The sequence below is a fragment of the Manduca sexta genome, chromosome 16, assembly GCF_014839805.1.
Source record: "Manduca sexta isolate Smith_Timp_Sample1 chromosome 16, JHU_Msex_v1.0, whole genome shotgun sequence".
NCBI lineage: Eukaryota > Metazoa > Arthropoda > Insecta > Lepidoptera > Sphingidae > Manduca > Manduca sexta.
This window is the reverse complement of record NC_051130.1, coordinates 13061824-13077795: the sequence shown is the minus strand read 5'-3', so window position 1 is coordinate 13077795 and position 15972 is coordinate 13061824. Positions and strand designations below refer to the sequence as shown.

Here is a 15972-nt window from a genome sequence, read left to right as displayed (position 1 = left end):
CAGAAGGTAATTTAGAACCAAAGAATATATTATGTTTTGTTAATTCATAATTATTTACTTTAGGATTTTATTATCTTAAATTAAGAATCTTACGGAGAAAGAAAATTATGTTATAAAAAAGATTCCGAATAACGTACATCTTGTATGATGAACTGCGATATACGTTCATCTCGAATTTCTAAAGCCTTTTCATAGGCTTTTTTGATGTCCGTAAGTATCTTTTTGTATGTAATGGTATTCTCTATCAATTTTTTAAATGCATCCTGATATACCTGTAACAAACCAAAAAATGCGAACTTACATTTTCGTATCATTATGATAAAATAAAGAGACTTCACAAAGAAATGTAAAAGTTAGACGGGCCGTAGCCAATACGTTCTATAAAAGTATAATCTAGCGCGGTTTGTTCCAAAATATTTCTTTCTATTATAAGTATATCTCATAATTAGGGTCACAGCCTGTGCTATGGTTGCGAGACATCATCGAATAATGTATGTCCTATTTTAAATGTAGGTATATAATTATAAACTCACTTCAAGTATTGAATCACAGTGCAATTGTTGAGTTTCGAGTAATTCACTATCATGGACTTTTATGAGGTTTAATTTTAGTACCACTGTATTTTCGATTTCTTTTAAATATCTTGGAACACTGTAATTAGACATATTCATAAGAAACAGGAATTTACACTTTATTTATATGTTCATTTATTTGCTTATTTCCTTCAAGTTCTTATCATTGATTGTTTTGTTGCGGTAGTGATTATCTATTTGAATTACTGAAAATATCAATAAAATCATCCATTTCAAAACCATCACGAATCCGGTTTTTTACTATGTATTATAATAAAAATTAGCAAAATAAATAAGAAGCTTGAAATATCCTACCGATTTGAAGTATGTACTTCAAGCTACTTGTTCTAAGCCTACTGTCTCGTAAATTATAAAAAAATAATATAATTTTCTCCGTTCGGATATACGTACAAAACATACATCGTATCATAGAATATTGTTATTTTTTTATTTTAGAGCAGTTGCTATTATTTATTATTTCGATTATATACGGTTTTCTCTATGGTGTTGTAAAACGATTGTGTTGCCACCTATTTATGAATCCAAATAATACGTGACGTCATTAAGATGACATGAAATTACGGAAATCAGAAATGGCTGCGATAGGTAGTGGACGGGGAGCGATGGATTCCCAAAATCAAGTGCAAAGTGATACTGTGGATCGTTTAAAATTGCTTTATCCAAATGTGAATGAAGAAGAGACACCCTTGCCGCGTTCGTGGAGCACCAAGGACAAGTTCAGCTACATCGGTCTATCGCAAAATAATCTACGAGTCCATTACAAAGGTGAGAACTTTCAAGGTTTGTTTATGGATTAACAATTGGCGAAACTCTTGGCCAGCCTGATGGCGACCTCGGGCCACAATTTGGCGAGGATTTTGCGTGATATTGGAATTCGTAGAAGGGTTTTGACGTGTCGTAACTGCACGTACAGTGGTGGCAGCGTCTGCGTTATTCAAACAAAGAAATCAGCTGATCGCCCATTCTGTTTGTAACAACACGCGAACGTGTATGAGTGCTTATATCGCGTCCACAACTGGCCTACGACGATGCCTAAACGCTATTTGCGTCGATTCCGAACATTTTAGTGTAATAAATCGGTATGTTATCACACAAGGTCTCCTCCTATAAAATGGCAGACGAAAGAATGTGGCATTTCTTTCTCGTTATAATTGTCTTTATATTACTTTATATTCATTGACAATTTATTTTGCGTTCATTTAGAACATAAATACATTACACCTAGTGATAAAGTAGTAATGGAATTGTCAACAAAATAAACTTTTATCTCTCAAACATTTTTCCAAGTGTGGTTTATCTGCAGTATAAACTAATGGTCTGTATCTACTGCCCCATACTTGTACAATACAATACTTTAACACTACATACTGAATGAAACACTTCTAAGTGAATCAGGGTACAATCACAACTGTTAGTAGTTGGAAATGAATTGTATTGTTATAGAAAATTATATTTTCGTAAATGTTGAGTTTTTCTAGTCAAAATATGATAATTTCTTTCTAAACAAGTATTTAAACGGTGGCTGTAATGTATGAAGGCCATTTGCTTTAATTACTCGATGCAAAGATATTTGTTTTGCATGTTTTACTTATACATTTATATTTCAAATATAATTGTATAAGTATTTGCAACTATGTAATTTATTAAATCTAAAAGTTAAAGATCTCTTTACAAAAATCAAGATATTATTCATGTCTTTTACCTATTCCGTGTTACACCTATCTTAATGAATATTATATCAAGTTATACATTTTTACATACCACTATAATATTGTTTTGTTCATAAAAGAAATAATAATACACACTACACAAACATTTTTTTTAAAGAGAAAGTCATAAATCTGCAATAAACACTGCTCCTTACACATTTTGTTGTTATTTCTACTAACATAATATTGTGCATAATTAATTTCCCTATCGTAAAACTATCTCCATTAATGAATTATACTCTGTCAAATGATTAATTAGCTAATTATGTAGTTGGTATTTACATGAGCTTCACTATTCATTTAGTTTTGTGGCCAATGTACTAGTATTGTGATCATAGTAATTGGACATCATTATTCTCCTGAAACCAACATAAGATACAAGTCCCGCGATAATATGGTTATTCAGATATTAAAAAGCTTTTGTGGAGCTTTTCGGCAATCAGTTTTGAGTATAACACACTTGAGCTTGTTGGAAACATAGATCCACCTACAGCCATAACAGGCGAATGAGTACAAGTTTTGTCGGAGCGTTTTGATTGAGATTGTCTCCCTAAGCTATTGTCTCCTTTTCAAAGTTTGCAACAATTCTCAATTCCTCTGTCTTGTGGGTAAACATATATTATTATTACTTACAAACAGATGGCTTACTTGCTACCCCATCTTTATCAGTGCTTCATTCAATATTTAATGTTTTATATTTATCAACCAGTTTACCATTAGGCAGCTAATATAAGTTTATCCTACTAGAATATTATAAATGCTAATATTTGTAAAAATCTTTGGATGTTGTTAAAAATAAACACAAACTAGTGAGTGGATTTTTATGAATTATGACACATGGATAGACTAACGGATAACTAAGTGTAACGGGCATAGCCACCTTTGAGTAAATAATAAGTAAATACAAATTATGTTGTAACATAATAATTTACTTTTGCAAGGTAACACTTTCATAATTATTGTACACTTGCAAAAGCTCACTTTATTATATAGGTCCTTCATTAACATATATCTATAGGCTATCTTATCTAGGTAATTCATAGCTCTTAGATATATAAATTAAATAAAATCTCATTTTTGAACATATATTATTGGTATAGTACAAATGGGGTTATGTAAAAGAACTTGGTGTCACAGTGATTTTGGGACTTTTTCTGAAAAAGCTTTTCTATACTCGCTGAGCCACAAGCAACACTTAGTATAAGTAAACCATAAAGAATTAAAAAATATATATTATTAGATGTTGCAATTTTTTAACAATAAAGTCATGTAAAAGGCAATGCAATAATATTTGCATAGGTAATGAACGAACGAGCCTTTGTTTTCATATAGTGAATAGTTATGTCTGATAGATTTTGTAGATGTTTTTATTTACAGACAACTCTGTAAAGTGTTATAGATAACCTTAACTAACAAATTGTTCTTAATTAGATGTCAGTAGTAAGGAAATTACATTCTTAGTGGGTTATTACTTCTATGCTTAATTTTTCATTACTCATGTTCAAATGTAGACAAATATTTATCTTTATATAGTTGCATGATGTAAATTTGATAAATATGTATGTGACAATACAATGTTAATTGTTATTGTAATGATTTCCGGTCAGTGACCTGTTCTAAAGGACACATGTGAAAAATAAATAGTATAAAGTTCAGCTGATAATATAAATATTCAATACTTGACTACACACAAATTGGAATTTAATACGACCGAAATTTTAAAAGGCCTAAATATCCCCGATTAAAGGTGAAACAAAATGTATGAAAAATGGACCTTAAGCTATAACCTTAAATAACAGAGGTCAAAATATGAACATATCACTATTTGTCTCATGTGCCTGCATACTATAGGATTAGTGTCATAATGCCTAACAGCATCTTACTTCCATGACAATCCCCCTGCCACCTTATTTAGTAAATTAACTTGGAACTGAGATCAATATGAAAGACTATTTCTTAATAAATTTATTTGTCAGTTGGAAAATTCAGTATTTTTACTATTTTTTTTATTGTGTTGATGTTGAATTTAAGTGATTTTATCATAATATTGCATAAAAGTATAATTAATAAGTTCAGATTAATTCTTGTATTATACCTTTAAAATTTATTTCCTTGTATTATAATTTTTTCTCACTGAAAAGTACAAACAAAAATTTGTTTACTTATAATATTAAAAGTAAACTTTTATTTGTTAAATGGCCTGCATATTTTTGGAACACTTGTAATTTTTTATGTTACTACTAAGCGTTGTAACTGGCGAATAACAAACTCATAATGCAGTAACTCCAGACAAGATATAGTAACAAATATTTAAAATTCTCTTTACACATATATTTAGACATACTCTAATCTAATTAACAACTCATCCCCAATATGTGATAGTCGTGTAAGTTGCCGTTATCCGTACAATCAATTATGCCGGCTGATTCCGGGATTATCCGGAGGCTACCGGCAGTACCACCTGTGCTGTATCGACCCGGCGCGCCGCCCGCGTGCCCCGCAGTGTCAACCCTGCACCCTGCACCCGCCTCGGTAGTCGTTGAGGAGCCAGTCCCGGCGTCTAGACTCGCCTCCCGGGGGCAAGGACCCTGCCAACTGTCTAATACCACCGGCTTTTGTTGTCTGCACTAGTACGTAACGGAAAGGGTGTGTAGTTTGCGCTTATTGAGGAGGGTCGTACTTGTTGATTTTATTACTTCTCATGTTTCCTTTTATTCGGTTGTAGTTGATTGATACTTTTGTTTTAAAAAGAACATTTAATTTATGAACTACTTCATTTTGTAGCATCATTCAGACTTCTTTGTTTGTTGTATTTTATTATTCGCAAATCTTCTGTTCTTTTGCACTGCAACCAATTCACACATTGGGAGGTTTGTCGAAGCATTAACTCAAGAAATCTCCAATGCTTAAATGCTAAGGGTTAGATTTAATCTCGACAAGATTTCTTAGTTACTTACGATATCTTTTAATTCATATGACGTGTACTGAAGTTGCACTTGTGCCGTACAAAAAAAGGAAAATATCGATAATTCGGACCTTGTCAATATCGCGGGGCCCGTTTTAGGACATGCAGTTGAAAGTATAGCGTTGTGTACTATGAAGGCGTTAAGTTTACCTCGATGAACATATTTTAATAAAGCTTATCGCGTTATCAAAATAGGTTTATAGCCGATCTAATTTATTATATCGCTTATAACGTTGGTTTGTTATGCTTGTGTTATAATTATTTGTTTAATGGCAACTTGATAAGGCTGAAAATGCCCTGGGGTTTTGGCTTCGATTCCTTGGTTCAGCAATGAATTGTTTTAGTTTTTCGATCAAAAATGCTAGCTCTTTGGTACTGGAATTTGCACAAAATATGGTGCGCTACTTATTCGATTATTGGACGGATATCAGCGAACCGTGAGTGCACTTCTTCCGCCAGTGTTTGTGGAGAAATAAATTTCTATACAGTGATATAGTAAGTAATTGAATTCTACCTTGGGCAAGTATAAGGTCTTCGTGGTGCACGAAGGGATTACGTGATATCTTTATTGTAGGAAGCCCGTTTCCTCGAAACACTGTGGGTTTTCGCTGGTATGACGACCGAGGTCTGTAAATTGGATAAATCTCTAAATGGATTGAGTTAAAAATGCTATTATATTCGAAGATGGAGTAATTTAACGAGTACTGCTGAAAAAACGTAAATACTCAAGATTTTGTGTAAATGTTAACATATTAGTTGAATTGGGAACTGCCGATCTCTTCGCAGGAATCCGTCGCGTCACTACAAGTCGACGCCCTGGAGGCGGGCTTTGTACAGTGCATTCACCGACTAGGACCAGATATGTAAACAAATATCCAACTATTTCTTAAATAGTACCTGTTCAAGATTGTTCCACAGATCACATAAGAACATGGATATGGTATTAGATAAGATACACATCATTATTACATCAAATACAATTACAGCCATAATGGTTAAGCGCGTATTTGTATATTTTTCTGACATTGGTTGGTGAATTTCACTGTAATGCTAGTTATAGGGCTGTTCTATGCAAAACTTCCAGGATGCTACTTTTTTAATCCCAAGTTATGGTGTTGTTATGAGTAGGCCTAAAATTTCCAAACATAAGCCATCAGTTTCGGTTTTGTTAGAACATCGTCTTTGATATTCCGAAATCTCCCTTATGAAATGTTTTGTGGTATTTGATTTGTTGTAGATTTTGTTTCTAATGCTATTCTAATAATTGGCAAATTCTAGCAATAAATGCGCAGGAACTTCCAGATGCGTTTACATAAGTACAAGCTTCAAAATTTGTGCAAATTTTCTTGCATTCATAGCTCGAATCGCAATATGAATTACTGAGTACTGTAAAAGATAGTTTAATTGAAGAATGCGGAGGTCGCGAAGTCGCGTGGTTGCGACTCGTATCGATCGTCTGTAGCTGAATTGTTTTCCGCTAATGCATATTACCGCTGTAATAATACTTTACATTATTAAATGCCTGCCGTCCGTTGTCTTTGCGATCGAATACATTCCATATTTAGCTTCTTTATCTAGGACATGTCGGTTGACATTATTTACTGTTGTGTTTCGAAGCGTTGTCGCTGTCGATTTATTTCGAGTTAGACTGTGGTTGATCTGTATCACATTGCAGTGTTTGCGATTGGCCTGCACGAAGTTATTTATTGAATCAATTATTTAATTGGGCCTACGAAGTAAATAGATCAAAAGCGTACCGACTCACTCAGGCCATAAAATGTTACCATTGTTGCCACAGCGAAGCTGTGTTGTGTTGGCAAAAAGCTAGAAACATACAACATTTTTTGTTAAAAAAATAAGTGATGGTCCATTTATGACTAATATATGGTGATATGTATGAGATTTGGACTTTGTATTGACTCAATATGCTTTTTGATAACTGAAGGTACCCCATATTTTGGGTTATACTTTTTATAACAACTGCCTTATTCAGAAGTAACCAACATTTGACAAACATTTCGTCATTAGGCGGCAACAGTCATGGCGCTGTAACTATATTGTCATTGGATGACAAACTGACAACTCCAGTGTCTTTGAGGACATTTTGCAATACATTAACATAAACGGTCCCAAACAAAAACAACTTGGCAGATTTGAAAAACAAAATTATTGAATATATTTGATTCCGAAGGGTAATTGAAGGTGTCTCCTATCACATTGTCGAAGAGCGGCGCAGGCTGCCGCTAGTAGCGGGCCCGCCAAGGGCGTAGGGGTCGCTGGGCCCCGGGACCTAAATGCGACATTTCGCCGTAATACATCACAGAGAACGAAGGTCGAATGTCTCTTGTAGACGTAAATACATTTGTCGTGTTATCGGTTTTTTAGGGTTGGTGAAGTGTATTGTTATAAATAAAAAGGTTTTCTACATAATGTATCCGATATGAATTGTGAATTTGTACGTGGGTTTCAAGTACGAACTACTTTTGCTCCAACAACAGGATGTTATTTTGTCTGATCTCATAAAAATTTGTATCTTGGAGTTTCGAATTCGCTAATTCGTGTTTTACAGACGACTCCTCGTACACTGTGCCTTGGGTACGCTCATATATCAATGCCTTGTTATATTGCAATTATTTCCTACTGCACTAGCACTAACAAGTAATCCGTTAAGTGGGTAGACAGAGATAAACTGATAACGAAACCCGACAGCCGTTGAATCCATTGGGAGCGAGTGAAACTTTTAGATGGGACGGGTTAGATAGCTTGCCTAGTTTATCTGTTGTCGGTGCGCATGGAAACTTGCCGAGTAATGAATCAGAAAACTTGCGAGGGTCGCGTGTTGGCAACGGTTACTGACGTTACTTGATACATTGTGTATTATTTTCTCTTTTGAAATTTGTTTTCAATCTTACTTCATAAATATGTTTAAGTCGTAAAAATGGAGCAGTCATATACGGAATAGTTGTAGAGCGAAGCAGTATAGAGCGTTTGTTGTAAAACTGCAAAGGTTTTGCGTCAGCGGTGACGCGCGACAATTTCTATTCATGCATGTTGACGCTAGAACTCATTATGGCTTTATACTTCTCTGTCAAATGAGTAATCCTCATTTTCAGTCGACATCCAATCCCCTCTCCTCCGCCTCTCCCCGTTGAAGAGGAATAACAGAATGTTTGTCTTTTATAAACTATCCATTTGCACGTCCATATTCCTAAAAGTATGATTGAATATTGAATACGCGTTTTTGGACGATACAATAGTTTGAATATGAATTTGATGAAATAAAGAACAAAGGGTAAAATAAGTTAGAAAGTTGACGCGTTCCGATTTTCGGCAAAACAAATAGATTTTTATGTGCGCGTCTTGCACCTGACTAGCAAAACAAGGGTACTCGGAGCCAGTGCGTTTAGTGGCGCGGGGTGGCCGGGGCAATGACCCGTGGAACCTGTTGTCGAACTAGTCTCAGGTTCAGTGCCCGGCGACGCACCACGCTTTTTGTACGGCCCTGTAAAGTTCGCGTGGCACGTCATGTTTCGTATCAAAATAAATATTTTGTATGAACTATGAACACGTACGAGTATGATGATGAAACAAGCTTGTTCTGGTGGTAAGTCCCACGAATGTCTGAACACTGTCAACATCGCTCAGAATTCGAATAACAAAGTAATTCGTGACATCCGGATCCCCGAAAATGGCCCTGTAAATAGTTCCTGTGTGTACGAGTTGTTATGTCAGAATACAGAGGTGTTATGAGCAATATTTTGACCATGGCGTTTTTACTATCGCTTACACTTGCACCATAATGCTGGATAAAACACGACATCTTGTCTGTAATTAACATTTATTTTGTCCATTAGATTTTTAAGGGTTGTAGTTTATTGATTTTTAGCGGATTTTAATCATTCTTTCTGTGGTCTTATTTTTGTTTCGTAAATCAGTTTACATTTTTTTTCAACGCTCCATTTACGACAAACACTGGGCTAGTTATTAAGGCCGGGAGCGGTAACTCGAGGCGCGGTGGATTGGGGGCGCGCGCGGATTTGCTCGGATTCACCGCTCGACACGTCATCTGTCGGTGTGCGTGTGCGTATTGTACGTACGCGCAATTTAACCATTACACCAGCTGTCCGCATTCGTCACTTGAAACTTAAAACAGCGACGCTATCGTGAGAAACTCCAAGCAAAGCTATAGTATTGTATCAAGTTAATCTTTACTATCAACTTGAAGATAGCTATGAGCGAGGTTATTATTGTTCTTTGAGATTTAGTGAAAGGAGCAGTGAAGAGGTGACATAACTAAATAGCAATAAAAAATATTTCACACCGTAATGATTTGCCGTAACACTAGTAGGTATCATTCAGGATTACACGCAAGGGCATATTTCTACCTTCAGATAAACTAATGTTATACTAACGTAGATTATTGTTATTGAAGGTTAACATTATTAAATAATACCGGCCCGGAAAACCGACTAATGACATGATAATATTATATGCAGTTTAGTCGAAATACATACTTAACCACTGACGAGTGACTGCATATCTCGAGTCTCGACAGTCACCAGATTTATTACAGTCGGCGTCACAGTATCCAGTGGGATATATATGGCTTACGCCACGAAACGACTAATGATAGCTTTATTATCGTGTATCGTGTTCATTATGGAGTCAAAATATATCGTGTACACTCAAAACGCTGCTCCTAATAGCTCTCCAACAAACCACACAAAGGGTGAGTGTATGTGTCCAGTCCAGTTGATCGCACATGCACCGTCAGGAGACAATGTGCGATGCCCTATTTACCGCGCCCACCGTCTCATCATTTATTAATGAAGGGCCGTCGCCCTGCTATTAATACGTTCTTTGTTCCTGGTTAAATGCAATTGTAATGCCTTGGTAGCTTATTTAGTAAGGTAATATGAAGACGCTGAAATTGAAAGTTACTTTTGCCAGTATCCAGGCGTCAGCTTTAGAGTTATGATTCCCTCTGTTACACTTTATTTTGAAACTTAGTGACAAGCACGTAATCCCATCATGTTTATGGCAATTTAAATTAGAATACAAAATACCATTCCACACTAATTTTACGAAGATAAATGGCCGTGTTCCGATTTAAATTTGTCTTAGAAAATAAGGCCCAAGGGGTGTATTACTGACCCGCACAAAATCACGCTGAACGGATAGTTTTGCTATTGCGTTGATCAGAAAAATATTGCGAAAATACTACTTCAATACTTTTTCCTTTCAATATTACAAACTAACCTATGATGACGTATCCTTTTAACGTGCATCGATAACACAGACTCCACGAGGCGTAACGTTGGTTCTTTTTAACAATCATCTCATGTTTATACAAAGACCACCCTGGCGAATGCAGCTCATTCAAACTGATATTTTATGAGTACTTTTATCAAAGATATAAAGTAATATAGTCCTCAAAAGCAATAGGTGGTGTAGCCCGTGGCATCCCTTTGTTGCGCGGCTGATGTGCCATATTCACTGAGTTATGATTTCCCCTGGCCCGGGACGCGCTGGGTGCGGCTCGATGCATTGTCCCCACGCTTCCCGACCTCTTTGCATACCTTGTTCAGCTGTTCTACAATATAGATAATATATGGAATATAAAACTTTTTTAATCAAGTTTCTTGATCAAATCATCACCGTATTTGATTTATCTTCGCTTTCTTCTTGTTCATTTCTTTGATATTCCAATATTTGGCTTTTAGGTTGGAAAGGTAGCACAGTTACATATCCATTTTATGTGAATGTCGAAGAATTGTTCGATTTCCTATAAACTAAAGATTCTATGAGGTTTACTTTCGGAACATCATGAATGTCTATTGTAGCGCTTTGATAAACAATCTATAGTGTCCTCCATTGAGATATTTCCCTGGCAGTGCGGCGGTCGCTGTCGGCGCCTCCGGTGCATTGTTCTCGCCGCTTCCCTCTCTTTGCCCTCTTTTTCATGGAACCTAGACGATCGCCGCCACATCGGTATCGATTCTGGTTGTTATTCACGGTTGGCTTCATATTTTATGACGGCACAATATTATTATCAATAAGAAAGAACGTTACATACAGATCAATGCAAAACGAATCATATTAACAGAATTGTACCTATATATTCAATAGTCATTTAACGTTCTGGATATTTCTAAATATAGTTATTGATCGGGATTCTTTTACACCTTCACCCGCGTCATTTTACCCAACTGTACACACAAAGGAGATTGTATAATGATATCAGTACTATTACAGATCATTATAAAATTGCACATTTCATAATTCATTTATCTTAACCCAAAAATATATCATAAAACATACAAAGAATATAAAATGGGTTTACGAGGCGAGCGGTGCGGTGAACGACTTCTGAATATTACCATTGGAGCGGAAAATTGCAAGCAAATGCAATACCCTCGAGTGTTATTAAAAACACGTAAACAATCGCGCACATCCTGACTTCACGTTTTAATGAACGCGCCGATAGCTCCGACTCTTAAATGAAACGGAATACCGAATAAGCATAATTGGTACTTCTATGGAATTCGCGAAATATTATATTTTAATTGGGTTCGGTCTGTACATAAAAATATATATCATAATGTTATATAGGTATACACGCGTGTCAGGCCATGCAGTCCTCTCTCAAGCACACTGTGATATATTGCTAAGTATTAGAGCCATTGCAACCAAGATTACATCTGGATATATTATATCAATGCGTTAAATATTTCTGCTGTCAAATAAATGAGTGCAGAATGTTAAGCTGATTTGAAAAACACCGCCAGAAGTTCTAGAGAGCCATCATCTACACTCTACGCAACATCTGAATGAAGTTAGAGCGATTGTACGATTCATAGAATATGTTGTTTTGTAAATCTACGAATTTGGCTTGCAATATTGAGGTGTTTATTTTATAATTTTCAGATTACGCGGGATGCGCAATCGGGGCCGCTCCATTTGCTCTATTACTAGATTTACATAAATTATTGCCGATAGCGAACTGTTTACTATCAGGGGTTACTGTGTATTCCACGATATTCATTGATTTATTACCTTACTGCCCATTATCTTGTTCTATTGTATCTAATACTAGTTGAAGTCATCTGTCATAACTATTAATAATTTCTCCTTTTTACTTTTGTTGTCGTAACCATGCAGTTTTGTTTAAGAATAAATTACTAAAACTATTTAAAGTTCTGGCAAGTTCAATGTATTAAATGTGTCGGCCAGCGACAGGTGACTAGAATCTAATTTTTTTTTTTAGTTTTCATCAAAATGATTCCCCGGTTAATTGTTTTCGATACTTCCAAACGCAATAAAATTTTAATGCGGTGCGCGTAAATTACTCAGTCTCCCGGCGGAGTATCGCGATTAATATCGAACATTCCGAGGCGAGAGTGCGATGGACCCGGCACACTGCCAAACGCTACGGTCTCGTCCGCATCCCATGATGTACACCCATTTTATACATCTTGTCAACGATAAATGCTTCTGACTGAAGGCATTCGTTTCAACTGGAATATAAAACACCTGATGATAAATTAGCTCGACCCGTGTAGAGAATAGATGTGTTGTCTTACAGGAAAGTATAGGAGTAATGAGGATCAGTTGGACTGACTTAATAAATCGCAGTAGTAATGCTATGCCATGTTGGTTTTATGTGCGACTGTTGCACCACTTTAGTCGAGTTTAGGCATGCTGTAAACAGAGCTGGATGCTCTAAAAGTTAGAAAGTGTTTTGAATGTTCCTTCTGGTTAATGACTAACTGTACATAAATTTATATAAATCGAGTCTATTCTACACTGTCCTAAACCTCCATGATGACCATTATTTTGACTGTTTAGCAGTTTATACTGCAAGTAGTATATTTTAAAATCACCTGCTGTCGTCAATCACTATATGGTTTGTGTTTTTATACACAACTAAACGGTGATATCAATAAGTAACTAAAAGTCCATAATACGTGTGTTTATTGTCAATAACAACTTAGTAATTTAAATAACAATGCACTGCATCGTAATATATTGTGCTCCTCACCCTGAAAGTCAAATGTCAAGTCATAAAATTATCCATAATTTTACTGGTTTAAACATAATATGTAATTAAAGTGAAATCTTCATAAGCTCGCGAGTATGTCGGGCTGCAATCTGCATTAGTACTTGAAACCGAAATGAGATACTCGGCGCTATTTGATCGAGGTCGGCTCTCGGCGCTCGGCACTCGGCTGTAAGGAGCTCGGAGCCCTGGCTGCGCATGTAAACACGAACAAAGGAGTCTGTTGATGTCAGAATAGGCGGTAAAGGGCCTCGCTCGCAAAACGGGACCAAAATGGTGCATCCACTAACTGGGTCAAGCTCGCTCGCGTCGTCGGGTCGCCACGTGCTTCCCCCCGCCGCCAGCGCCCGACCTCACCGCCGCAAAATGTCATTATGCACCTTATCACATAACATTAGAGTGTTCTTTTATTTGCGAGTCGGCTACAGTAGCGGCCTTGTATACTGTGTATTAATCTCGTTCTGCTACGGACGACTTTTCGTCTTTATTGTCAGCTGTTAAAGCAGATGTTTGTTTGCCATCGTTACCGTTGATAACAATGTATTGATGGTAAAGTTTGTAATGTGTGAGTGCGTACGCGTTCGAAATGTTAGGCCTGGGAAGTGAGACGGCTCAGGGCACTGCGTGTTGACATTTGGGTGCGTGGGCTCGCCAGATTGCCTTGTTAGTTGTTACTACATAAATTATTCGTAGCATTGGGAAGTTTCAAACTGTTTTTGTATAGTTAGCTCGGTAGTGCAGGTGAGACTGTAAATACAGTTTTATGGGTCGATGTAATGCTATAATATTGCCGGGTTCTTAAAGATTTTTATACAGCTGGATGACATACATAAGCAAGTTGTTTTTAATTTCTTGACTAATTTTATTACAAACCATTTACCTATAGCAGAGAACGAGATGGCATACGACATGCATATTACAGCATTTCAGATTTCATGATAATCCTAAAGTTGGGTCAGTCTATTTTGATTAAAAGGATTTACTCAGTGCTTACCACGTATATCCATGCGCAGTATTGGGCGCCAGAGTTTCGCCTCGTATTCTAAGTTACCGAGAGGTTCGCTCGAATGTATTGTGAAAGTAAGCGAATGGTCGGTTGGATATAATTACGTAATATCGACTCGCCAGTGAAAGTAACCAGCTTATGAACGACATCGTGGTTTACTACTGCTGCCGTTGCTTTTATGTCCGCTATAGCATTTCAATATTATGGTTGTGAAATGATATTCTGTATTGTTCTCTCAATCACTATATTCAGTTATAATTACAATGTATCGAGATAGTTTCAGGAATATGTAGTGTTGTACAATCATTCTCCGAATAAATTTCATCTGAGTTGGGTATTCATGATTTCAATCTGTTTCAACTTCAATGCAATGAAACTAACAACTCTTTTAGTGGAGCTATGAAAGTATCACAAACTAAAGGGACTCTATCCATGTAGAAACAAAACTTGTTAACTAACCACTATGCTATCCGATGTTGTTAGATGTCCCGGATTTGGCAGGACTACTCGTGTTTCAGATTTTAAAGTACATAATGTGATCATAGTTTCTGGAGGAGGCACATTTATCCCTTTTCGTGAAGTATACGCCTAGACAATTGCTTAGTTGTATAGTTATAAATTGGAATAATGTAACTCTCTTCCTCTGCATGCATTCGTTTGAAGAACCCAGATTTCTTAGTGTTTAAGTCTACCTTCGTAATTGTTGGTGAGCAGGTATATGAGAGTATCAAGTTTTTTTTAAAGAAACACGGGTATGGCTGACGCTTTTTCATTCCAGCTATTTGGGAAAATGGATGTAGCAACATCATCTATCACGTTTCGCAACGCTCGGCAATCTAAAGTGGTTCAGTAAAAGAGGTCGGTGTTATCTTTTAGTTTTTATCGGTGCCAAATTAGTGTGCGCGATGTGGGTCGGACAGTCGGTACGAACCAATGGCAGGTCAAGTTCGGCGCTTACATCATCAAATATGCATTGTATATTGTGTCTTATGACTTCAGTCTTAGATCATATTGTTGCAAGTCAATGATTTGTGAATCTACTGGTTTGTATTTTCCTTTACTAGATTTTCGTAAGTTCGTAAGTTGTTTGGTTGTTCCGTCGCTTTGTTGCTCTGACATCGTATTGATCGACTCGTTCTCTTTGTGTATGTTTTCACAAAATGATTTTTCTGTGTATTGTAGGCCGAGCGGTAATGGAGGTCCAATTGTATTGGTTTTTGTCATTTACTGTGACCTGTGCTTGCATTTTAGTAACGATGGTAAACATAACTTGCATAATATCAGTCGATCAACCTTTAATTCTAGAATGGCCGAATTTGTTTAAAAGCTTAATAATTTATTCGAGAGTGGATAATTCAGGAGGGGTTAACGTCAGGCAGACGACCAATCGTGAAAACTGGCAAATGCTTCCTATAGCAGATTTGATAGAGTGTGCTGTGCCTACCCCACATTACGGTAGGATAAAGTCAGGTAGGAGATTGATGAGTCAGAGCTAATGCTTTTATTAAGGTTACAAATGCTCTGAAACAACTTGAACAAAATAAAAAAAATATAAGGGATTCCAGCAGGTTGTATAAATTGCGGAATATTAAAACAGTCACATTTTTTGTGTGAAAACTCTCGTCCTATTACACACTGGC

At 36.4% G+C, this 15972-nt stretch overlaps 1 protein-coding gene across 5 annotated transcripts in view; it reads left to right on the top strand.

Annotated features, from left to right (window-relative positions):
* Positions 1-1105: 1105 nt before the first annotated feature.
* Positions 1106-15972, top strand: part of LOC115450438 (ran-binding protein 9) — a 43665-nt gene continuing 28798 nt past the window's right edge. For 2 of the 5 annotated variants that reach the window (XM_037439171.1, XM_037439169.1), the window contains exon 1: positions 1106-1358. In XM_037439171.1, the coding sequence (XP_037295068.1) occupies positions 1145-1358 (214 nt within the window). In that variant the 5' untranslated portion in view covers positions 1106-1144. The remainder of the gene's footprint in view (positions 1359-15972) is intronic. The other 3 variants (XM_037439165.1, XM_037439170.1, XM_037439168.1) reach the window with 3 other exon arrangements.